The 26,217-nt window shown below is 32.1% G+C and overlaps 1 protein-coding gene across 1 annotated transcript; it reads left to right on the top strand.

Moving 5' to 3' along the window:
* The first annotated feature begins 8,594 nt into the window (after positions 1-8,594).
* LOC108326091 (protein BLISTER) lies at positions 8,595-25,244 on the top strand. The gene is made up of 13 exons (XM_017559360.2): positions 8,595-9,057; positions 11,475-12,165; positions 12,310-12,779; positions 14,069-14,188; positions 14,589-14,654; positions 16,376-16,486; positions 18,296-18,372; positions 19,316-19,383; positions 20,312-20,416; positions 23,292-23,470; positions 23,642-23,710; positions 24,084-24,239; positions 24,543-25,244. Exons 1-13 carry the CDS (start codon positions 8,980-8,982, stop codon positions 24,621-24,623), a joined length of 2,271 nt encoding a protein of 756 aa, XP_017414849.1. The 5' UTR covers positions 8,595-8,979; the 3' UTR covers positions 24,624-25,244.
* Positions 25,245-26,217: the final 973 nt, after the last annotated feature.

The raw sequence follows: 26,217 nt of genomic DNA on the forward strand, positions 1-26,217 counted from the left end.
GTAACTTTTCATGAATAATTGTAACTCTTCATGAATCTGAAAACTGTCTCTAATACTCTTAAATTCCAACAATCCTCCACCATTTGAGAGTATTGTATAATTACTTAATACAATCATCAATTTAATAATTGTAATCTTACACATAAATGAAAATGTACATAGACTTGAACTTTCACTTAGTAGAATACACATTTCAGGAATTCGTATTTTATTGGTGTCGAAACGATTGAACTAACATAATACATAATGAAGTCTTGAAGATACTCTACATATAAGATAAATTACATATTCTTGTTATACTTGACACAATAAGGTCATGCGTTCATATGTATTCATAAGTGCAACAAAGTCATGCCCCCTTGACTTCTTGACGCGACCAAACTTCGCACTTACATAGGTTGATTTCTTAGGTAAACATTTTCTTGTGACAATACATAAATTCAAGAAATCAATTATGAATTAGTCAACCTCCTAAGCATCACAGATCTAAAGCACTCTTGATATAATTTATTTGTGCTTTCAATCATCAAATAAGAGATTTAATCTTATTGAACTTAAGACTCAATGTCATATTAAGCGCTAAGTTAAGATTCTCTTACTTATGATTAATCGTGGGCTCCATTCCTATTCCAATTGTCATTCTGGAAATGGAATCTTTAGTCAATGCCATAGTAAATCCATCAGCCAAATTAAACTTTGTTCGTACAAAATCTATTGTAATAATTTCATCTTTGATGAGTCCTTGGACATAACTATGTCTCACACTAATATGTCTTGATTTGTCATTGTATACTTGACTATAAGCCTTTGCCAATGTTGCAACATTGTCACAATGTATTGCTATTGGTGATATTGATTTTGCTAACAATGGTATTTCGAACATGAGATTCCTCAACCATTCAACTTCCTTTCCTATCAAGGCTAGAGCTATAAACTCTGAAGCCATAATGGAATCTGTAATGCAAGTTTGTTTCTTGGACGACCAAGAAATTGCACCTCCCCCAAGGAGGAAAATCCAACCACTAGTTGAAGAGTGATCTTCTACATTTGTAATCCAACTTGCATCAGAATATCCTTCCAAAACTGAAGGATAACCACTATATGTTAATCCATAATTAATAGTTTTCTTTAAATACTTAACTACTCGACGTACTGCTTGCCAATGTGATAAACTAGGGTTACTAGTATATCTACTCAATTTGCTTACCGCAAAAGCAATATCTTGCCTTCTACTTGTCATTGAATACATTAAACATCCTATTACCCTTGCATATTCTAGTTGTGAAATTGACTTACCACCATTAGGTAATATCTTTAAAAGGTCCATAGAGGTTGAAACAAGAGAGCATTCATAATTGTTGAATTTCTTAAGTACTTTCTAAATGTAATGAGATTGAGACAAAATTAATTTTTCATTTTCTCTCTTAATCTTTATACCTAGTATAACATCTGCTTCTCCCATATCCTTCATAGAGAAAAAAGATGGTGAAAATGTTTTGGTCAAATTAACTTGATCTAAATTTGTTCCAAAAATTAGCATATCATCAACATATAAGCAGATGATGACACAATTACCGCTGTCATCAAATTTACTATACACACACTTGTCTAGAGTTATTAAAATTATTGGTCTAGCATCAACCATTTTGCAATCATTAAAATTACTGACCAGGAATTTCTAGCTTGATGCATCTTCCGAAATGTATTTGCTTTCAAGTTGACCCCAAAGATCTTTTGCAAACCTATATATTTTTATATATATATATATATATATATATATATATATATATATATATATATATATGTGTGTGTGTGTGTGTGTGTGTGTGTGTGTGTGTGTGTGTGTGTGTGTGTGTGTGTGTGTGTGTGTGTCAAATAAAGGATCATACATACCGTTCAGAATGTGAGCACAACAGACATAATCATCATTCTCTCATTTGTTCCTTTTCCGTTGTCCCTCCAATGTCTCATTTTCGCTTTCTTTGGGTTGGGGAGAACTTAGAACATATGCAACGTTTAGAGTTGAGAGAAGGAAATGCATCTTCTTTTGCCATCGTCTGAAACCAATGCCTTCAAACTTGTCTAATTTGTGAAAGTTTTCAGACATCTCACAAATTGTTGTCATCTTAGAGAAAATATTGTTTTTAGATTCTTGGAACAATTTTCCAATAACTTAGGAAAACAAGATGAACAACAATGTAGACTTGTTATAATCTTCTAGGCGTGAATACACACTTTTCTAAAAGCAATATTTTGTCCCTTATAAGAGTGAAGGAATCACAAAATCCGCTTTTGAGATACAAAGAAGAAACCTGCTAAGAAGAAAAACCCTCGAACCCCAATTTCATCTAATGCTACGTCATTTTAATTTTTTTTTAAGTTGTCCACATGGACCAATGACATGCCGACACTTGTCGGAGTTAAAAGGTTGTCAAATTTTGGAGTTGAAATATCATTATCCAAAAAGTTCTAGTCTTAAAAAAATATCAAATTCTAATCTCAATTTCTAGCTCAATTATTCATCTTTTATCCAATCAAAAGTTGTCTTGTAGAGAATAATAGAGACTATGATAATTTGGTATGATCATATTTTATTTTAGATTAAGTTTGTTTGCCTTAAATAATAAATCTCTCTTTCTAAATGATTTTCTACGTGAGTTATGTTTCAGTTTTGCATGTGGAATCTAAGTGAATTGGCTTAACCTTTGCTAGATGAGAATTATGTGTTTTGTTTGTGAATCAAGTTATCTTAGAACAATTTAGGATCTTTTGAATTTGGTTTGGTTTTGAAATCTACCCTTTAGAAGGTGAAATAGAGATAAGCAGGGTTAATTAGTTCACCTAATTTCAAATTGAGTTGAATTGTTAGTGTTGGGTGAGAACATGGGTATTTAATAGATATTGATGGTTTATTCAAATAATCTACTTATTTCTAATGATGGAGTTGCATTGGTGTTGTTCCTGCAAAAGCTGGAAAGAAGCTTCAATTAGAACATTCAATTTTGTGTTCCTTTTACACTGATAATGTGACGTGTAATGTAGTATCAACAACAAACAACAATCAAGTTCAATCAAACAACAATAACAAATAGGTTCAGCCAAACAACAACAACAAACAAATTAAAAAAAAACCAACAAACAAGTTCAACAAATAAGTTCTTCAAAACGAAAATAAAAAATAACCTTCAAGAGGTGGGTTCATCGGAATAAAGTATTGCCACCAGTGAGAGAGAAAGCAGAATGCACCTATAAATGACAAGAACACGAAAATAATCGGTCAAAATAAACGAAAATCATACTTAAAGTAGTTAATTAACATGCATTTGTAACAAATGAAAGAAATATTCATGTGATAATCGTCAAACTTCATTTCAGAAAAGTTTGAGCTGAAAAGATGTATCGCGCGCTAAGATAAAGTGAAAGAATTTTCAATCTCCCGCTCAAATTTTTATTGGATTCACTAACCTTTTAACGTCTAATGTTGGGGCATTCGACATTTTATATTCTTTTGACGTTTAATTGTAGGGAATTCGACGTCATACGTAAATACATTTTCACTTTCGCGCCAAGTATTTTCGCAAAATTTACCCAATCTAACAAATTGACGTCAAATTACAATTCTAAACGACATTTAATAATATCATTTATTTACAAAAATGCCGCCGGTCATTTTTAACGTTGGCTATTTATTGGTTGAACGTTGAACGCGTGACGTTATACGCTGTTTTTGCACTAGTGAATTTCTACTACTCCAGTGTTCCTTGGTTGCCCTCTTTAATGCTTTGATTGACTTTTTTATGCCCGACTTCTCAATACCCTCAACCAACTTGTTTCTAACCTTAGGCGATTTCTCAACAATCTTGGTCGACTTCTTCATCTTGTTCGAAATTTTACTCATCATATTTTTGCTATCTCAATATTCGAGCTTTTCATACCCTAGTTCTTCTCAAAATCTTCATCTTCCTCTTTTCTGTTTTCATCTTGTTTAAGAACACTAGATGCTTCCTCCTCCTTGTCAACACCCGCCTTCTTTAGCTCTTCAAGCTCAGCCATTTGTTTATTCATAATCTCATTAGGTTCATCTAGAAGTCACTAAATCTCTTCATCTTTTTGTTTGAGTACCTTCTCCAAGTTTTCCTTTTCTAGGTTTGTCGCATCATTTATCAAGATCACTTCATCCATTGTTGGGACCGAGCTCTCCATGCCCATTGCATCCGAGCTCTTTACCATCAACAAGATTCCACACTATTCTTCATCTTCTTCTTTCGTACGAAGGTTTCTCTTACTTTTCTTCTTTGCTCGACAAAATTTTGCAATGTGACCGAACTTACCACAATTGTAACACTTCCTCGATTTGCATTCATTTGTAGAGTGGCCATGCTTGCCACACTTAAAACACTCAACTCCCGACTGATCTCATCAACCTTTCCCTTGTCCTCGGTCATACCAATTTTGTTGACTGGTTTGCTCTTCACTATCATTCTCAAAATTACCTCAACCACCTCCACCTCGTCCTCGACCTCTAGGACCTCAACTCTGAGTAATATAAGTTTCATTCGAGTTAAACTGTGCCTGTAGTGTTTGATCGAGAGGTTCAACCTATTCATCCTAACTCCTTCTCTTTTATTTGTGGGCTTCTAATGACCCAGCAAGTTCATCCATTGTGAGAACTACCAAGTCCTTCGATTCTACAATGGCGTACACGATACTTTCAAAATCTTTTGTAAGGGATCTCAAAATTTTTCCCACAACTCAGCTAACTGACATTTGTTCTCCATTCCTGCCGAGTTGGGTGACCACCTTCTCCACCCAAGTTATGTACTCGGTTATATGCTCTTTCGGCCCCATCTTAATTGTTCAAACTCTCCTCTCAGAGCTTGTATTCAGACTTGTCTAATGCGATTGTTCCCTTTATACGCAACCTCCAATATCTCCCATGCTTCCTTTGCTGATACGGAATTCATTATTTTTTCTAATCCTGACTTATCTTCTGCATTGTAGAAATGTTGATCCATCTCTTGCACGAATTTTCTTCAACGTCATTTGTGCCACCGTCTGATATTCATCCTCAATAGGTTCAACGTACCTATCTTCCACCATATCCCAAATGTCCTAAGATCTCAATAACGCCTTCATTTGTAGGCACCAATGATCATAATTGGTTTTTCTCATTAATTGTGGTACACTCACACCATTGACAACCTTTGTCATCTCTCTCACAAAAATCTCAAGCACTCACTATTTTCCTCATGGTGTTTGACTTTTTTCTCTCTTTTTTCCTCTCGTTACTCAAAGCATAAAACTCCGATATCACTTTGTTAAAAATCTCATGTTACACACTAATATTTTTCTCAAATTGAATCTTAAATTTATTAAGACTTTAAATAGCCTTGACACTTACAATATTACGAAAATAAAAACTAAAATCATACTAATTTCTCTTAACAAAATAAAAACTGCACCAAATGACCTATCTTTGACCAATATCTTATTTAAATAAAATAAGCTCAATATAATAAAAAAAACATAAACAGTAATATAGACACTAATAAAAACTATAAACGAAAAAACAACTTTAACCCTTTTAATTTTAATTTGAAGTTTATTTAACACGTTCTACAATGAAAGGTGTGGATCTTCTTTTTCAAACTCTTCTATTTGACACTCTTATCGTCGAGTGAAATTGGGAAAAATAGGGTTTGCATTAGTCATCGCACCACATTTTCAATTTGAAAAAAAGTTGGGCGACTTCATTTTTGGGAAAAATACCTAATAAAAGATGTTACCTTTTTTTCGCTAAAACTCATTAATGATTAAAGATGCTGGAAACCACCTTAAACGATTATTACACCTAAAAAAACACCCACACTAGTAAAAAAAGCCACTCAAACTAGTTCAAGTGTCCCATGGATAAAAACTAACCAAATTCACCCAAACTAAAACTACAAAACAAATATACAAATCTATATAAAAAGAGAGAATGTGTCAATAAAAAATCAAAATGGAAGATGAAAGTGAAGGAGAAAATGAAAGTACAAACCTACGAAAATGAAAAAGAATGAAACAAACCTTGTTGTAAAACTACAAAGTTACCCCTACAAAATTACCCATCTTTCATTATACGAGGTGAGACCCCTCATATTTAAAATAACATTAAATTTGATACTTTTGTCATATAATTGTCAACTTATCATAATCCTTAAAGTATTATGTAAAGAAGAATCTTTATCACTATTATTTGTCTACTTTTCTTATAACGCCATATTGAACTTACAAATTTTGGTAGTTAATGCATTATGTTAAAATCATTGGGATATATTTTTTGGGAACTTTTGTGACTCTTAGTCATTCTTATGTCAATGTGATGTATTTAATACTAAACACTTTTATTCCATGTCCAAGACACTCATCTTTGATCTTCTTACGGGACATCAAAAGATCAGCATATTTACTTTTTTATGTGTTTTGCTATAAGACTTCATTTTGATTTTCATACGCATCTAGCATCTCATCCAATCTTTAGGAAATTCATTTAATCTTTTGACCTTGCATTTTACATTTTGTTAGACGATTTTAATATCTACTTCACTAGATAAATTCGTTACGAATATCATAATATCAAAATATGTTATTATAAATGAGTATCTTGAACATGACTTTTATATTAAAACTTGTAACTTATCGTCTTTTCCATACCAAATAAACAAACTAACTTCATCTTCCAATATATTCCATCTCTATGCTATATAATTAACCAATTTCAATACTATTACAATAACTAAGTTCACAAAAAATAAAAAAAATAAAAAATTCTACTGTTTCGGTTACTTGTGAACCGAGACAAAATTCTACTCCTTTTTGCCTCGGTTCACAATCAAGACAAAAAGTCTACCCTTTTTGTCTCGTCTGTATATATCTCGATTGCGGAACCGTTACCTATAGACGAAAATAATTGTTGTCTTTTCCCTTGACTACATATTGCAATAATAATTTTACTCATTCATTCAAATAGTTTTTAAATATATCTCTTCAATTAAAAATATAATCAATTATCTTAAAACTATGCAATGCAATACTACTAAAATATTTGAGAAATATTTAACATGTTATTAATAATATAATTAATTATTTTAATTTATTAAAGATAATTGCATTTAATGTGTGATTTGAATATTAAAAAAAATACTTATATGTCTTTTACAAAAATAGTAAACATAAAAATAAATATTCAATTTTAATAAATAAAATAGTAAGTGAGTTACGGAATCATACTACTAGTGAAAAGTTTCCTACAATTTAAATTATAAGGCTGAAATAATGTCATAAAACATTATTATACCATGTAGGAGAGTTTTAAGAATATACAGTAGATACTTTGAATCAGTTGTTCATAGAGAAAAAAAAGACAAACCTAGTAGTCTAGCATATACGTTTAGAAAAATTCATTAATTGATAATATTATTAATATAGATAAAAGGATAAAGTTAAAAAGTTATTCATCATAAATCTTCATTTTATCTTACTTTAACTCAAATATTTGTTATTTATTTCATTAAAAGACATTTAAAAAAAAATACAAATATAGTGTTTCTCTCACCTAACTTAATTTTTAGTTTATTTTTTTAATTTTTTTTATCAAAGATAAATAAGAGTGTTGTAAATGAAGGAATGAATTTCATTCGATTGACTATTTTTATATTTTTATAATATATGGATTGAATATGTTTACTTATCAATCCATATTGTAGATAATAGATAGACAAATTATTTTCTCAAATTGATTTAGTGTATCAGGAATAAGAAAATAAAAATAATACCAGACACATTGCCTAATAGATTGAGTTTCTCTAAAATGAATGATTTAAAAAATTTAAAATACAAAGCTAAGTTTAGAAATTATACTAGATTTTCGTATTAAAATAATAATGAAACATTTCCTTTACATAAAGTTCTGGTAAATCACGTCTTGAAAACATTCTTAAAGTTTAACCATATTTCATGAATAAATTCATTTATAAAATTATTTAAAAATATTTAAATAAACAATCATAAATAAGTATTTATGTCATTCCTTTTTAATACAGTATTTTTTAAAATTTTATTAATAATTGAAATAAATGAACACAATACGTATTTAATTACTTTAATTATTTAACTATTTTAATTATTTAAAATATAATTAAAACTTCTGTATTAATTTTTTTATTATATTAAAACTAAAATATATTATGTGAAATTGATTATTTATTTATAAAAATTTGACATATGTTATTTTTGCAAAATAATTAAAATTTTTATTTCAACAATTTTTTGTATGAACTAAAAAATAAAAAAAAATTTCCTCTACAAAATTTATGGAATAAAAATTTTATAATTCTTTTAATTTATATTTTCTTTCAAAACTTTTATGAGTTGTTATAAGAAAATTGGAGGAAATAAGTTTCTTACATTAGAAATGGATTAAGTGAAATGGCATGGACACATGTCCTCTTTTGGTGATTCCCAGCGAGGCACCCAAATTAGTTCAAACCCTCCATCACCTGCCTGCCTCCATCTTCTCAAATAATAAAAACGTTGCAAACCAGAGCCAAAAATTAAATTAAATATATAAACAAAAATAAAAAGCAAAAAATACAAAGAAAACCCCAAATCCAAGACAAAGAGAGAGACCCAAATCTCTCTCTCTGATCAGATCGGACACCCTCCGCGAAACGCAATACACCGCACGCAATTTCGATTCCTTTGTTTTTCCCAAACTTTATTTTCTCAAATTTTCAAATTATTTCCCAATTTTTATGAATTCCTTTCATTGCACCGTTATTGTTCCTCAGTTCCGCGATCTGGGAAATTCCTTCTGATGCTAGGGTTTGGGACTGCTTGATTCGGATCCATTGCGAGGGTGATGGCGTTTTACGCGTTGAGGTTTTGAATTTCTGCGTTTTCCTTTTTCGTTCTAGATCGTTTGTTCGTGGTTCTCTAATGGCATCGGCTCAGGTGCTGCCTAACTCCTCCGCGTCGTCGCGGAAGCAAGAGCATCTTGAAGCTGGCAAGCGCCGGGTATGGATTTGGTTGATTTGGTTTTGCAGTTTCGTTTTTGTCCTGATTGTGGACTTGTTGGATATTGAGATTGGGATTGGGAAATGTGTTGTTGATTTGCTTAATGCTGTGTTTTCTGTCGTTATAATGTCGAGCATTTGTGCACGTGGGAGTAATGTGGGTAGTTCGGCATAGGGTTTTAATTTTTGTGGCTGGACTTGGATGGAATTTTTTTATTTTTGTATGTCATGAACATTTTGTAGCTTTTGGATTGTTTTACTGATCGTGATTGGGATGGTAAAGGGAAGGGAATAGTGAAATGATCGGAGGGGAGCTGAAAAGAACTGGAATTTGTGATCTTCAATGAGGCATTACTTGTCACTCTTTTAAGGTAGTTGAGGGGCAGAGAATAATGAGGGTGGTTGTTTCTGAGTTTGTGCAAGAGGAGGGTCTGTTGGATGGAGCTTGGTGATCTAGTAGCTTCTTGCTTGAGGATCCATTTTTTGGGTTTACAAAGCCTATGATATTTTTTAGGCTGCTTCCACGGTTTTCAATTATAGTCATGGTTCAGTCATCTGACTTGATATTGGTGGAAATTGTAGACAAATGTGGCTGCTATTGTGGTTGCGGATATTCAAACCAAAAACCATGGCATTACAGCCAAAGCTGCGGTGGCAGGCCGTTTTTTTAAAACCTTAGTTGCTATCTTTTGTTTTGGGGATAGTGATAATAATCTTGTGAGAGTAACTTTTTCTCCCTTCTAAGGATTTAGTTATCCTTCTTTTGTATGTTACTCATACATTATTGCATTAAACTCAGCCGCACTTGTGCTTTTTGTTTAGGACTAGACTACTTGATATCTACTAGCTAGTTTCATTGGTGGCCAGGTTTGTTTCTTTAACCACCAGCTTATTTTGCACCGACTCTTGGGTTTGATTTGCATCATACAACCAGGGAAGATGTTTGCTGAATAATATTAATATTACATTATTATAACACTTATCCTTCTTCCCGGTTCCCTTTTTTGAAGAGTCCTATTTTAAAATAAGCTTCAGTAAACGTAAATAATTCAAGCATATAATAATTTACCATGTGCATTTGGGGAGTGAATTTACGAAATTATACCATATAAAAGAATAAACTAGTTAGTTTATCATACAACCAAGGAAGCCATTTACTGAATACTAATATTGTATATTAATAATTTTCCTATGAAAGATTCCTTTTACTTCCAGAGTGGTCAATAGCAAACTATAGCAGCATTGTGGTGTCATGGATTGGCCATAGCAATCACTATGTTGGCTCAAAGACAAAACTTCTTTCTATTTGCCCCTGGAATGACAACATTTGGTGCTGCTTAAGGCGTGAATTCTTGGGATTTTGCTTCTTTATTTGTGGATTTTTTTATTCTTGAGCATCTATCTATCTATCTATCTATATACATATATATATATATATATATATATATATATATATATATTATTTTACACACACACACACAAACACACACACATATATGTAGTATATACTATTTAACTTATATCTGGAATTTCATAATAGTGGTCTTCTGGCCATAACAGATTAGGTATGTTGGCCATTTTGTACGGCTATTTGGGATTAATAACCGTTTTTTATATGTCTAAATAAGATTTTCCTTTGGGTGCTAAATGCCTCAAGTTATGTTTTTGTCTTAAATGTTGGACTTTACATGCTTTGTAAGATGTAGTATATCTCAGTAAATCTTGATTTAGTTAATTTAATTCTAGTCCCTTTATGTAGTTATTCTGAAGTGATTCAGTCCTTTATTTGGTTTAGAATATTATTTCCTTTTGGAATGTTATTGAATTCAGCTGTCGTACTATAGAAGTGTTCTCAGAATTCTCAGTTAATTACATGGGTTATTTGAATGAAAAGGGGTGTTTTTTGTCTCTAACGTTTACTTAGAGGTTCTATATTGGCATGTCACTGTCACTGTGATAGTTCTGCATAATCCCCCTATTCTGTTAAGAACCCAGTATCTCTACTTAAAATTGTTTGGTGAAGATTCATGAATGTGCTTTTTTATATTTGACACCTCGCCTTAAGTAATAACCCTCTGGGCTTGAAGTGTGGGCAATTCATTGGTCTACCTCAGTCTGTGTTGAAATTTAACTTGTAATTAAATGAATCGGGCCATGTAATTTAACTTGTAATTAGAGGCTTTGAGACCTTGTCAAGAAATACATCACGCCTAAGCTCAACATGAAGACACAGATGAATGGTTTTATATCTAATAGATTCCTTATATTTTCAATGCAATTTGATTACTCATTTAATTATTACTTCCTAGTTATTGTGTTGTGCTACTTTGTAGTTTGTACTACTTCTGAAAAGCTATTCTCTTTTTTATGTTTTTTATTTTGTCAATCTCAAATATTTTGGATTTTTTGGTCTTGCAGCTGGAGGAGTTTCGTAAAAAAAAAGCTGCAGAGCGAGCCAAGAAGACTTCAAACTCTAGCCAAGTTAACAATTCTGATGATAACTTGAATAAAAAACAATCTTCTGAAGTTGAAAATGTACGCATTAACGAGTTTGATGGAGTTACGACATCTGATGGTGTGGGAGGAGCTGTTACTGACAGTTCAACTTTGGGGATTGGTAATGACAAGACTCAGAATTTGTTTAGCCAAAGTAGTAATCAAGGGTCTTTGGCTGGTAAAACTTCTTCTGTGAGGAATGATCTTAGTACACCTACAAATTTGGTGGAGGCAAATTCCAATACTGATGAATATAATAGATATAATGCTTTAGTTACCGAATCTGCGGATTTTAGTCAAAACAATGAGACAAATAATGTGAATGATATATATGGAATTCCATCAGGGGCAACAAACCACCAAAGTGTTCTTCTACACCCGCAGGAAAGTCAAGAATTTGATAGTACTAGTCAATTTAGTTTACATGGGATGAATGATGACCAGTCAAACAAGAGTAGCAGCTCTTTGAAGGATTATGCTGTTACTAATAATCTCACTTCACATTTTCCTTCAAAAAGCATACCTCAAAACTCTGTTGATGTTCTACAGCAAATCAAGCTGACAAATTCCAGCACTTTAGATAGTGGCTACTCACATAATTCGCTTTCTGGAGGTAACAGTTTATTTTTCACTTTGCTTTTATAGTTTCAAACTTTTGTAATTTGTTTCTTGTTTTACCTTTTTCATCCATACAACCTGACAATCACATTAGTGCTCTTTGTTGACGTAGTTGTGCATAATCTATGTTTTATTTCAGGTTTCAGTGAGTCTTTCAGCTCCAAGTTTAGTAGCTCTGATAATAATCTGCCTAGTCTTCATGGGGCAAATATGCCAAAATTTAATTCCACAGGTTTGGAAGCAAGAAGTTCCTCTTATAATAGACCAATACTTCCATTGCCAGTGGAATCTAGTTCTAGGAGGTCACGTCCATCTTTTCTTGATTCTCTAAATGTCACCAAAACTTCTTTGGGCTCTCCATTTCATCAATCAGAGCAAAGTTCCTCTATGTCCAACCATCTAGAATCAAGCAGCAATGATATACCAGGCTCTACTTATTTCCCTAAGCCACCTGAAGAGACTAAAAGTGTGCCGCTTTTCCCAAATTTTAGAACTGAGAATGTTGATAATGATAATCATGGTACTCTGTTAAGTGCTAAGGAAAATGGCATGGAGAAGAATGCGTATTACTCATCTTCAAAAAATGAAGACTTTGCTGCTTTAGAACAGGTGATTTCTGCTAGTTATGGTCATGATAATACTTTCTTGGAGCCTGTTATACGATGGATTAGTGCTTTACTTTGTGTATGCTTTTCTGATGAATTAGTATAAAAAATGATTTTGTTTTGTTTATTGAGTTTTCTGCTTAATTTACTAGTTACAAATGTCTGTTTGTACAAGCATTTGGTTGATGGGAATATGTATACGCTAAATATGAGCTAAAATGTGCCTACTTTTTATTAGAGTTGGAGAATTTTTTTATGATTTTGTACTTAAATGTTGAAAGAAATGTCAGTAGGTTAGAACTAATATATTTCTGTACGTGATTGTGATGTTGATGTTTGTCTAGTTTAAATTAATGGAATGTGTATACAAATTATCCATCAGATTGGTTCACCCATTCAAGCAGCAGAATATTAGTTATTATTTGTGGGTAACTATATCCAAGTTAGTTCCATTAACGTATGGGAGGTAGTTTAATTATTATGCGTATGTGTTAGAAACTAAAGTGTCATGTAGTAGCAAATTTATTATAAAATAGTTCTCTATTAGAAACTTCAGGATGACATTTAGGTGTTGCAAATAACCACTTTAGAAAACAGTTTGTACTAGAAACTTCAGGTGGCAGTTATATGTTGAAAATAACTATGTACGAGGTCTTTCCATCTGTAGTAAGTTTTGTAATTACCCAATGTGAAGTTATTTGCAGTTTGTGGACAGAGAATACTCTGTTGGAGACTTTTGTCTCTAGAACAGCAAACTCTAGTGCTGTCTTGTGTTTGATTTCGGTGCTCAATATTATAATTTGTTTCTTTATTAACTGGTCTTGTATCAGTCACACACTGGGGATGTAACCTCACTATTTACTAGTGTGGGGTCCTACTTTTGATATGTCAACTATGATTTGATTCTTTCTTTGGTTTGTGGGTGTAAAAATATTTTGAGTGTTGAACATGCAACCCTGAAATGATGCATATTGGTTGTATAAACAGCATTAGAAGCTGAGTATATTTGTATCTTATCTTTTTTACTTCTGTTTATCATTTCTTCCGTCGGTAGGCATACTTTATGCTTTGCATATTTGTTTGGTTGGTAGGTCTTTTATATGTCCCTCAACTCTCAAAAGTTTGTAATTGTTATGCCTTAACTGAATTTGTAAATTGTAATTTTTAGTTCGTATTGAAATTATTGTAGTGAAAATGCACTCATGTAATAGACATCTTAGTTTTCCACTCCTTTATATATGGGAAAAATAAAGGTTATATTTGTTTATATTTTTGTTCTCTTTTGTTTTGCAGTATATTGAAGATCTAACAAAAGAGAAGTTTTCCTTGCAACGTGCTCTTGAGGCTTCTCAAGTGTTAGCAGAGTCACTAGCTACTGAAAATTCAACTCTAACTGATAATTATAATCAACAGGTTTGCCCATGTATTGCAGTATATAATTTTGAGGATTATTCAACTTTGACACTTTTGCAGTTTTTATTTCTTTTACGTTACTTTCTAATCTATTTCTCTCTTAAAATCTAAACTACTGGTAAGTGACAACTTTATTAGTTACTACAGTTATAAAATATGATTCAGTGTTTCAGAACTAAAGGTGTTTTTCCATTGCACATATTATGATATTGCATTTGTGTTATTTAATTTTAATAATTTAAAACATGCTAATTGTGTAGTACTCTGATCTTTGTTATCTTGGTTTCACTTCAAACCTTATTTTGAATTTAACTTGGTGCATCATGTTTACTTTTGTGGTAAGATAGTTGTTTGTATGGATATGAAGCAGTCACAATTTTTTGTTTCCTTGATTTTGTAGAGAAGTGTTGTCAACCAATTAAGATCAGATATGGAGAAGTTACAAGAAGATATCAAAGCCCAACTGGTTTGTATCAACACTTCCTATTGGCTATCTAGTTGCATAATTTTTTGGCTGTGCTGGTAGTTTTGCAAGTTCATTTGCGCACTTGCTTCTATTTATATTATTAGATCATATATTGGAAATATTTTTATAAATTTAATTTTTATTACAAATTTGTAGTTATTATAAGTTAAAAATTAAAAAATATTTTATATATCCATGAAGTTGCTCATAGTCTTTTGAACTGCAATATTAGGGGGTTTAAGCTTAATTGAGATAGTATACTTAGCCTCATATAAAACTTGATGCAGAGATAATCAAGCATCGAATTAAGCGATGCGTACAGAGCTTGTTGAATTGAGCTTCTTATTGAGCTCATTGTGATTCCTTCCCATGTCTTCAGTAAGTAGAAAGTTTATGGTTGGATTAATTGGATGGCTCTTTGTATCATTTTGTCTGGAATATGAATGATATAATTTGGTATACACGATAGGTGTTTTCACTTTCTTGATACCCTTCCATTTCACTTTATATCCTTGGTTTCCTGAAATGGTGCACCACCGAGGATTATTTGGGTCACCACAAATTTAGGAAAGGTGCTAAAACAAAAGTTGTTCATGGTCATCAATTACCTTTTATTTATAGAATCTTTTTCCGTGCTTTCCATAGTCTTTTTTCTTATTTATTAAGTGTCTGTGGTTATTAGTATTGTTAATAATTGATGGCATGGCGGCTTATGGTGGAAGCCATGGCAGACCAAATAAAATTTGTATATGTTTGTGTGTGTATATTACATATTAAGAAAGCTATATGGAATAAACTGAATAAAGAATATTTAAAGAATAAGCTAAAAAAAGCAGAATTGAAAAAATTGGCAGTATAATTATTGAAAGTGAATAATTATAAAGCAGTATAAATATAAGAAAAAGAAGCATAGACATTAAAAAGTATTGAATAAAACATAATTGAGAAGGAAGAGTTAAAAAAGGTATAAATATTAAAAAAACAGAATTGAAAAGAATTTTTAACTAAAGAAGTAAATAATTAATATAAATGATGAAAAATAAAAAATATTCCCATAAGGAAATAAAAAATCAAAAAGGCCGTGAAAGTTGATTCTGAAAGATTTCTAAGAAAGGAGGACAGCGGTTGCCTTCCAGGGGTGGGGCATTGATAAAGATTTTAAGAGTATTTGACTAAATGTTTGGATGCTTATGGGTTATGCAGGTAGTTATGATTCATGAGGGAGAAAAAGTATGTGTGCTCAACTTGAAGGGAGTGTTAGAATAGTTTATATTATCTTTCAAGCAAGAACTACTGCACTGTAAGCTTGGAACATACAATTTATATATAGCTTGAAGGGAGTGTTAGAATAGTTTATATTATCTTTCAAGCAAGAATTGCTGCTCTGTATCTATTTGAAACCTAGTAGTATCCTAGGGGATTCTCTTGTTTTGTCATCTTTCCTTAATTTCTGCAAAAGCCGTTGTAAGCTAACTATCCTTATAATATATAAATCTGAATCAGTAGAAATATCTAAGTTAAAATCCCTCAAACTCCTTTACTCATATATTTCTTTTAAGTGCCATCACTTATTTCTGCAGTGTGGTGTTTTTCCCAAAATCTAAGATTGTTGTGCTCCTATTTTGGAGCTAAATTTTTAAGTGCATTAAGCTTGGTTTAACTTCTGCCACATTGATTGTTGATTATCTTTGGTTGAAAATAGACTGTTTTCATGGCAACAGGCTGAGCTTCATGCTTTCAAGAGTGAGTATACAAATGCTCAACTAGAATGTAATGCAGCTGATGAGCGTGCAAAATTATTAGCATCTGAAGTTATTGGTTTAGAGGAGAAGGTACTGATTTTTCTTGGTATGTTTGCCTTTTATTCTTTTCGGGATAAAATGTATTTTTTCCCAATTTTTATCTGAAATCCAGTTGTTAACTTATTTTGAAATTTTTTAATCTTCATCATGTTGGCATTTTCTTATATTTGATTTACTACTTTACTGTCATTTGAAATTAATTGACGACTAAAATGTTATGCAAAACAGATAGAAATGACAAATTAAGAAATAGTGTTATTGATATATGTTCTAATGATTTGTTGAAGGAATTATCATGTAATGAATTGAATCAATGAAACTGATAAGTTAAATATTGACTTTTTCATTATGCTTCAATCTAGATACAACATATTCAAAATTCACTTAACTTACAGAAGATAACACGTATGTGGGTAAAATTTTCCTGATCAAAACCTTTTTCTTTTTGGCCTGCGTCCCATTGTGAAAATTCCATAGAATCTAGAGATCCAAACTATTCTAGGAACCGGTTGAAATAGCATAGGAATTTTTTTAATTCCAAGAGCCAAACTGTCCTGAAACTGACATTTGAATTGAAACAACACCCCTACTTTTTAGTGTGTTTGTTGTGGAAGTTATTGGGTGCACCGGCTTGGTTTTGCATCATATTGGTTGTGCACGTAGGTGAATTCTATTCTAGCAATTGGGTATTTGGGCACTTGCCTCAGTTCTAGAAATGATGTCCATTTTTGGAAGGTTCAATCTTAATTTGTAACAGTGGGGTAAAAACTCCTTTTGACTGTTTGCCATGTTATCGAATGTGTTTTCTGTTGCCAATCAGTTAATCAGACGACTTTGTCCCCTTTTGATTCAGTCAAAGGAGTCAAATGACCTAGTATTTTAAGTAAATTTTGAATATTTTTTATTGCTAATGATGAGTATGTTGTTAATTTTAAGTAAATTTATAATTTTTAAATTTATATATATATATATATATATATATATATATATATATATATATATATATATATATATATATATATATATATATATGATGCTTAAACTATTATATGCACACATAATTGAACTTTAAAAGTAACTTCGTACAAGTTTGGAAGATTATATTTTGCATTTTACTATCTGCGTATGTTCCTCCTATATTTATTCTTTGGATATAAATTTATATTAGAGGTTTATTCTTGTTTTATGTTTTGAACTCATGTTCAGTGTCAATCCCTTATCTTATCCCAGATAGGATCTGAGTTTGATGATCCAATGATGTTTTTTTATGGAGGCTTCAAAAGATAAAAGTATAATAGCTTGGATTATTTGGAGTACATATCAGAAAAAAATTGATTTTGTGCTGTGGAAAAAATTTACATGTAACAGTTTACCAATATTTGTATCTTAGAGAACAGAGATGTAAAACCATTGATAAACTTCCTCTGAAAAATTGAACTTTTTTAGGAGAACTGATATTTGATTTGTTAATGAAGCCTAATGGAAGGGTAACTCCAAATTTTAGAATTTATAATTAAATTAACTTTCAATACAAAGTAAAATGGATCAGTGCAATGTCTGGGTTTGAAGTGCTAAACGGTTCACTTGTTTAAAAGAAGGAATTCCACATCCATATTTTAATGTGTGCACAGGGTTTATGTAATGTCTGTCCCCTAAATCGTGGCATGCAAATGTCAGTGTTCCAATCTGAACTCATATAGGTAGATTTTTGTATATATATATATATATATATATATATATATATATATATATATATATATATATATATATATATATATATATATATAGCAAATATATTAGATTATAGCTTTAATCTGTCGTGTTCAACAAACCTGTCAGGCACTCAGACTAAGGTCCAGTGAGCTAAAGCTTGAGAAGCAGTTGGAAAATGCTCAAGCTGAAATTTCTTCATACAGGTACTTTTGAGGTTTTAAATTTCCTTCAAATGAACTATAGATGGCAAGATTGTGATTTGTTGAATGTTCAATCATTGATTACAGCCAAAATGATAGCACTAATACGAAGGGTATCTGTGTTAGGAAGTCCGGTCTTATATTTAATCTTGCAGGTGGGACTTGCAATTGAAACTTCTTGTGTCGATGTAATTTCTTTTGATGATATTGGGTTGTTAATATCCAAATTCGATGGTATTTTGTCTCATCTCTGAATATTTGAAATCATTGGATAAGCTCAAAGCATAGTTATTTAAAGAAATTTGAGGTCATTGGTGAATAGATGAATTGGTGCTAGGAAGTTAGAGCCAAAAACTGAAAGAAAAAAAAGCATGCCATTCCTTATCCTTCATTTTCTGCCTAAGCCTTTAAGATCCCTGTTCACATCACTTTTCATGCATGTTTGGGTAATTGGTGCAGAATTGCTGGAGTAGAATTTATTTCTGAAGAAATAATTTTGAAAATCATTGTTCTCATACTTGGTTTTCCCTCCCATGCATATGTTTCTTGTATGGAGATTTCTTTTCCTTGAAGTTCTTACTTTTCCTAGTAGAATATGAAAATGAAATTTCCTAGTGTTTTAAGAGAAGTTTATGAAATTATTTGGGAGAATCACCCACATTTAATTTTTGGTGGCTGAGAAAATAACAGTTGAAATTACCTTTCACTGAATTTAATTTTGTTTTTGGCCCTAATCTAACATTGGGTTGGCAGCTAGACATTGAAGCTTTTATTGTATAGATAACTTTTTCTGCATTTTTTAGTTTAAATATAATTGACCCATTCTGATGGAATTTGACATGATGTCAGCTCCTAATTTCCCCTTTTTTTTGGTTGATTCTTGGGCATTTTAAAATAGTTTTCTTATTTCATCTGGGGCAATAACTATTCTTAATAAATATTGCAGAAAGAAAATTTCTAGCCTAGATAAAGACCGCCATGATTTGCACTCCACTATTGATGCTCTACAAGAAGGTAATAAGACTTTAGCTGTTTTTTATTCTGCATTTCAATTCGACAAATTTTGATGTTCCATTTTAAGTTGTAATTTTTATTTATTATTGGCCATCCGGATTGTGTTTAAGGTTGGCGCCTATAATTATTTGAAGCTTATAAACTGGCAATGAGAATAGAAAATAGAAAACAAATGTTTTTGGATTGTAGATATGACATCTCTCTCTGTAGCTTATAGTCATACAAACGGATAATGTTCATTATCCAAATTCCAATAATCTGAGTACTGTGCTTTTAGTCTTTAGGTTTTATATTATTGAAAATAATGCTGATCTTATGTACTTGAAGAGCAAATGTTACACAGTTACTGTTGTCCCTAGTTAGGTTCACTTGGTGGTTAACACTGTTCTATAAAAAAAACCGTTTATCCTTTGTTTTAACTTTGCAACATGGTCAAGTCTGATATCTATAACTCTATGTGTACTCTTTTGTTTTCTCAAATTGTTGTTTTTGAAACAAATACTATCTTTTGCATGGAAGTCTTAACGCATGCCTACTTTGATATATTCAGGACTTAAATTGTTGATGTTTTTACATTTATTGTTTTTTCTGTTATATTTGGAAATCTATCATAGTGCATATTGCAGAATTATTTTATGGTTATGGCTTTTAACTGTTTATCTTTTTCTGAATATAGAGTTAAGTGAATTGATTTGTTTGTCCTTTTCTTTTTATTGGTGTATATCATGTGATTTATTCATTTTGTCCGTTTGAATTACTTTTGTCTTTTCGTTATGAAGACAAAAATATTGGAGATGTGGTAAAAAAATCCTAGTAAACCATTCATGGCAACCTCTTAATATGAATCAAATGCAAACAAGTTTTGTTTAAGTTGAAATATTATGAACTCAGAAACCCGTGTTCTTGCTTTGCTGTTACCCTGATGCAGAAAAGAAGCTGCTGCTTTCTAAGATGCGAAAGGTTTCAACGACTGGAAAGTCTATCGAGAGTCAAACAAGTAAAAGGGATATTTCTACATCCACCGAGGACTTAGGTTTGTTTGCCTTAGTTAGCACTATTACTTTGTCTGTTTTTGGTATTCGTTATGGTTTTTCAATTTACATATGTTGTGTATTCGGCATCAATTGGGCAATTTTGCATACTAATCTTCAACTCAAGCCTGTTTTCTTTGTTTCATTATTCTTAAGTAGGAATGAGAGAATGAAATGCTTAGTATTCACTAATAAAATATGCTTAAAACAGAAAAAAGTCTAAGGTCTATAAAAGTTCTTATGCAGACAAGCATATGAATATATGATGTTATATACCTAGCTTAGGTTAATTTTATTTTATTATATTGTTATACTTGAAGATTTAGTGTTTGCTGGAAAGACTTGAGTGAATATCTATGCTCAGCAGCAATATGCATACAACATATATATGTATGTATAAAGGGGAGGGATCCACGTACTTTGGAGTAAATTTAGAATGTTGCTCTTAATTTGGACCATTTATTTGAATTCAAATCAATGGTTTAGATTAAATAACTAAATCTCCTCACGTGACCCATCTTTCACAAGTAAGCTTCCGTCTTCTCATCTTAAACAAATTGTCCCCCTATCATAAAACTCTCCGAGCATTTTACTTCAGGGGAGTCACCACAAGAGAACAACTTCAGTATGGCTTCATTGCACTGTTGCAAGTGCAGCAAACTGGTGCTGTGGCGCAACAGTGCCACCATCTCACTCTGATCCTATCCACACACTTAACCACCACATCTCTGCTTTTTTCAACATACTGCAAGAGTTGAGCCCTGGAGGTCCCATTGGTGGTCGAATAGAAGAGATGCTCAATGGAGTATTTAAATGTTTGGTTTTACTTCCATAATAGTTAGCTTTTCAGGGTTAGTTCCTGAAGTGCTTGGGTACATATGACAGTGATTATTCAATCCAAAAATGGGGCAAATGAAATGCTTAATATGTTATATCAAAATTTGTAGCATCTCCTGTTGTTGGTAAGCTACCATTCTAGATTCATCATCACATTGGATTACATAAAAAAATTAGGATTTTCAACTTGTTTTCACTTAATTGAAAACAACTTTAGCATTTCCGATATCTAAATTTGTCTTTCGAAGATTTCTGATATGATTCTAACAATCTCTATTAGAGAATGATGAGCCACCATTGTTCAAAATAGTAGCTACCTTTCCTTGATGTAATCCTTCCTCAGATTTTTCCACCAGATTTTTTGCAGCAACAATCATTTTAGGACACCTCATATAGTACACTTTTGGGGCTAAGCTTGGCGTGATTGTGATCGCTATTGAATGATTTAATAACCCAATAGCTTTCAGTGTCCACCTCTTGAATAGTAAGCAGAGCCTGACAACCTTTTCAAAAAGCGGAGCACATTCTTTATTTGACAAATGATATCCTGATTTCTTCATCCACGCATCTTTTCACTTTTTGTTGACCTTTACTGCAACAAACCAAGACCACAGGTTGTGCAGTACCTGATCAAACACATATACCAAACCATTCTTCTTGGCAAATGAACTATAAAATTTCTCACCTTTTCAATAGACTCATACTCCATCCCAACACAGGGTTTGATATTAAATTCTTCAACACTTGAAGAATTTGGCGGTATAACCTCTTCGAAGGAAGTTCCTGTATCTGTATGCATAACATTAATGGGTTCAATTTGTTGTCTTGGACAATTATCAAATATATGTTATCATTAAACAAGACAATTTCTGCACGAAGTTACATTGTTTCAATAATAAGAACTTGCAAAAATATATTTCTTGTGTTACAAATTATTTACATAAACTAGAAATAAACAGTGTTCAGAATCATATTTTATTAGGCATGAACACCATAAAATATAGTATTTTAAAAAAGCATCAGTTAGTGAAAGAGACATGATTTCAACATTTAGTTAAAAATATGAAATGCTAAATTGTGTACATGTGCTACTGTGAAATATGACATTAGCCGACAGCGGTATGGTGAGCTGGGTGAATTAGCGGCAAATAAGTATGACGGGAGTGTACCTGTCACCATTGCTCAGCCTTAGGGAGAAGACAAAGGTAGGAAGTGGAAAACAAAGCTCTCGTGCTTCATCACAAGTCGCATTTTATGCACTAAATTTGGACTGTTAACGTAATGTTAAAAACATGTTCCAAATTAAAAGTGACTGGTGTCACTTATTCTTGGACTAAGTGTAATTTAATATATATTATAGAAAAGGAGTATACGATATGGATGATAGGACGACCAGTTGAGACTAGGAGAGCCTGCACCTATGTAAAGACTTTTTAGACTATATAATAAAATAACTTTATAAAGCTTACTATTTTTCTGACAGCCGAAACAACTAGTCCTTTCTCAACAGTATTTGACTAAAATGATAATAATATCACACCAGTCACCACCCATCCCGCTTTTCCCTTCTTGCAATTTACTCCAAATTACTGGATTCAAACGCCTCCAATTTGTGCCTCCCAATCGTTGTCTACAGTAAACACCCCAATCCAAACGCAGCCTAACAGTAGGTGCAACTAGTCTTTTCTTAATATTTTTAAATCATTCTTTTATGTAACTTATTGCAAGAATGTCTTATACACGGGTAATGTAACCAAGATCTGGTATCCGATTTTTCCAGCTTATATAATCGTGTGTTCTTTCTTATATTTTTATGGCGAATGTAACATTGTTGTTGGTATTTGCTCTTATTTGGTTAAAGTCACGAAAGATTAGTAAGGTTTTCTTTTGGATCATATGCTCCTCTTCATTCAAGGATTTTTGTTTGAGTTATGAGTCATGACTGGCTGGCAACTGATGCTGATTAAAGTACTTGCTATTGCTTTTAGTATTTTACTGTATTTGTATCTCGTTATGTTTATATATCTATATTTAATGCAGCAAATGAAGATCCAGCTTCTAACTCTTCTAACTCAGAAATCAATGATAATGCTGCCGAGGCCTCTAGTTCGTCGTCCTTAGTTCCTGAAACTAGACGCTCATCTCTTGGCGTTTCTCCTGTTAATATTCCTCATGATCAAATGAGAATGATTGAGAACATTAATGCACTTATTTCTGAGGTAGGGTTCGGTCTGTTGAGAATTCGGTGGGTGGTATATACCCCACCTCTTTTTTGTTTACTATTTGGAGAATTTCTTCTGTCATCCATCTTGCCTTCCATATTTTACCAGAGTAGAGTGAAACTGTTATCAAACAAGCCTTCATTAACCTGTCTACCTTTTGTTGTGTAGCTGGCATTAGAGAAAGAAGAATTGATAAAATCCTTGACATTGGAATCATCTGAGTGTTCCAGGATGAAGGTAATTCAATTAGAATGCATTGCATTAAATATAGAAAGCAGTTTTAAAATGGGAGATGTAATACGCGGAATAGCTCGTTATTTTACTTACTCAAACACTTGTAATCCTATAGTCAAACTGCTAGCATCCCAAATCTAAAGGATACACGACGTCCTTTGTATGTGAAACATAATAGTTCGAGAAAACTACATTATTTAAATTCAAATTACAGATTGAGGCATATATTTGCAACACTAATAAAAATTTCGGAGCTGCTTCTCTAAAGTTTTCAGAAATTTTTTTTGCCTTAGTTTGTCACATTCTGGTCTGTTTTGTTATTTTGGTTGTCTTAGTCTAACCTGGTAATATATGTTGTTTCTTTTCCTGATTGAAGGAAATAAACAAGGAGTTGTCCCGAAAACTTGAGGTCCAGACACAACGATTAGAGCTTTTGACTGCTCAAAGCATGGTCCATGAAAATATTTCTACTAAGCAACCAGATTCCCGCACTGTGTATGAGAACACCCAATATGCAGATGAGGGTGACGAGGTAACCTATGTTCATTTTCACTGTAGTTTGGTCATGTGATCTTATCGTCTGCATGTCTAGTGCTCGTCATTTATAATCCTCATATTTATTTTGAGGTTTTGATGACGAATCCCAGCATACTATTTTGTAATTGAAAGCTTCACTACTTGCGAGTAGTGCAAATATGAAACATTAGATACCTTGTTTATGCTGTTAGTTAGAAGTGGTGGATTTGTTCTGAAACCATATCAAGTAGTTAAGATTATAGAGTTTAGAAAACTTGAAAATGAAGAAAAAGGAATTGATGTGATTTTATGGTACTAGGTTGTGGAAAGGGTGTTGGGATGGATTATGAAGCTGTTTCCTGGTGGACCTTCAAGAAGGAGAACCAGCAAACTTCTTTGATGGGATTTACATCGGACTTATATTTGTTGTCACCAAAGTCTTACCCAACTGTTTGGATGAATCATGAAGCTGTTTCCCAGTTGCCACCAAGGTAAAAAGAATCAGCACATTTCAACCCCAGATCCATGAGTAACATGTCGACAAAAGTCTACCGAGTTGCTTTTTGTTCTTGTAACCTCCTCAACAGAGTGGAGGTCGTGATCTGTAAATTTTGAGTGAATTATACAACAAATTCTTGAAAAGAATTGACTTTCTCTTCTGAGCTGCTGCTTATTGATCGGTGGTGAATCCGGCTGCAATTATTTTGGAAGATGGTAATAAAATCTGTTGTGCCGTTTTATCTCTGATTGAATTCCAAATTTTGTGGGTATATAACATTTGGGTATGAGGAGACCGTACTAAGAAGTTTAGTGAGAGAGACAGATGAATTGTTAGAGAAAAATGAGATGTGAGAACATTTGTTGAATGTATATGCTAGATAGAGAAGGGCAAACAAAAGATTATTATATTGACATGTAATTGGAGTGTGTATTTTTCAGTGCTTCACCTCACTTATGAACATTATATTTCCTTAGTATATACAGTGAACTACATTTAATAGTTATTTGAAGGTTAAGAGTTTCTCAAGTTTGAGTGAAAATTGTTCAAGTACTCCAATTTTAGTGCATTCTGCATTTCAAACAAGGAGTCTAATTAAAATTCGAGATTTTAAACGATTTAATAAAATGGCTACGAGTGTATGGGAGAAGGTACCTGAAAATTTATTTATCTAATCAACATTACTGACATCCGAAATTCTGAATATTTTCTAGAACGTAGAATTTGGAATTCATTTTTAGTATCTCAGATTATTTGTTAGAATATTTCATATTCATCATGAAAAAGGACTACCAAAAACAATTTACAATTCACCATCTCTTCGTATTCGAAAATAGGTACCCTTTCCCTTTCCAGTCTCAGCCCACAAACTAAAGTGAAGGACATTTAATAATTAATCAATTATTAAAATATTAATGTTTTTTTTAAGATTATTATCATCATTAGGAAGGACTATTCGTTTAAGGTTTTGGAAGTTACTTTTACATAAAGAAGTCCTGTAGTTCACAATTTTCATATATTCATTTTTTATTAGTTAAATTATGTTAGTAGAGTCTTAAATGAATGTGAACCTGAATAACAAAATACGGTATATGTAAAATTTAAAATTAGAATAGAAATGAAAAAGAAAATCCTATTTTCTAAGTCATAGAAATCTTTACGTATATGTTAATGTGCGGCATCTCCACTCACTGTCAGGAGGATACGGATACGTCGAACTAAATATTTTTATAGCACCGATTGAAAAAAAAATGAAAATAATTAAATTATATTCTCTAAATCTTTCAATTTGTTTATAATATGGACCGTGATATTCCAACAACGAATTTTTAACACTTTTTTTACAACGTCACGTGTCGTATGTTTATTGGTTTAATTGTAAATTTTTTTTTAAAAGCAGTCGAAATGGACGTAGGTAGGTTTTGTTTGAAGTGATAATCCGAAAATACCCCTGTTTGTTTCATTGGAAATGAAGGTCTCGTTTCCCTGCGTCTTC

This window comes from Vigna angularis, chromosome 3 (genome assembly GCF_016808095.1).
Source record: "Vigna angularis cultivar LongXiaoDou No.4 chromosome 3, ASM1680809v1, whole genome shotgun sequence".
Taxonomy (NCBI): domain Eukaryota; kingdom Viridiplantae; phylum Streptophyta; class Magnoliopsida; order Fabales; family Fabaceae; genus Vigna; species Vigna angularis.

Excerpts from the sequence above, each read along its gene's own strand:
- LOC108326091 (XM_017559360.2), top strand. The coding sequence starts at position 8,980 with ATGGCATCGGCTCAGGTGCTGCCTAACTCCTCCGCGTCGTCGCGGAAG. Across the intron at positions 18,373-19,315 it reads GCTGAAATTTCTTCATACAG|AAAGAAAATTTCTAGCCTAG; the intron begins GTACTTTTGAGG and ends TAAATATTGCAG. Across the intron at positions 23,471-23,641 it reads TTAATGCACTTATTTCTGAG|CTGGCATTAGAGAAAGAAGA; the intron begins GTAGGGTTCGGT and ends TTTGTTGTGTAG.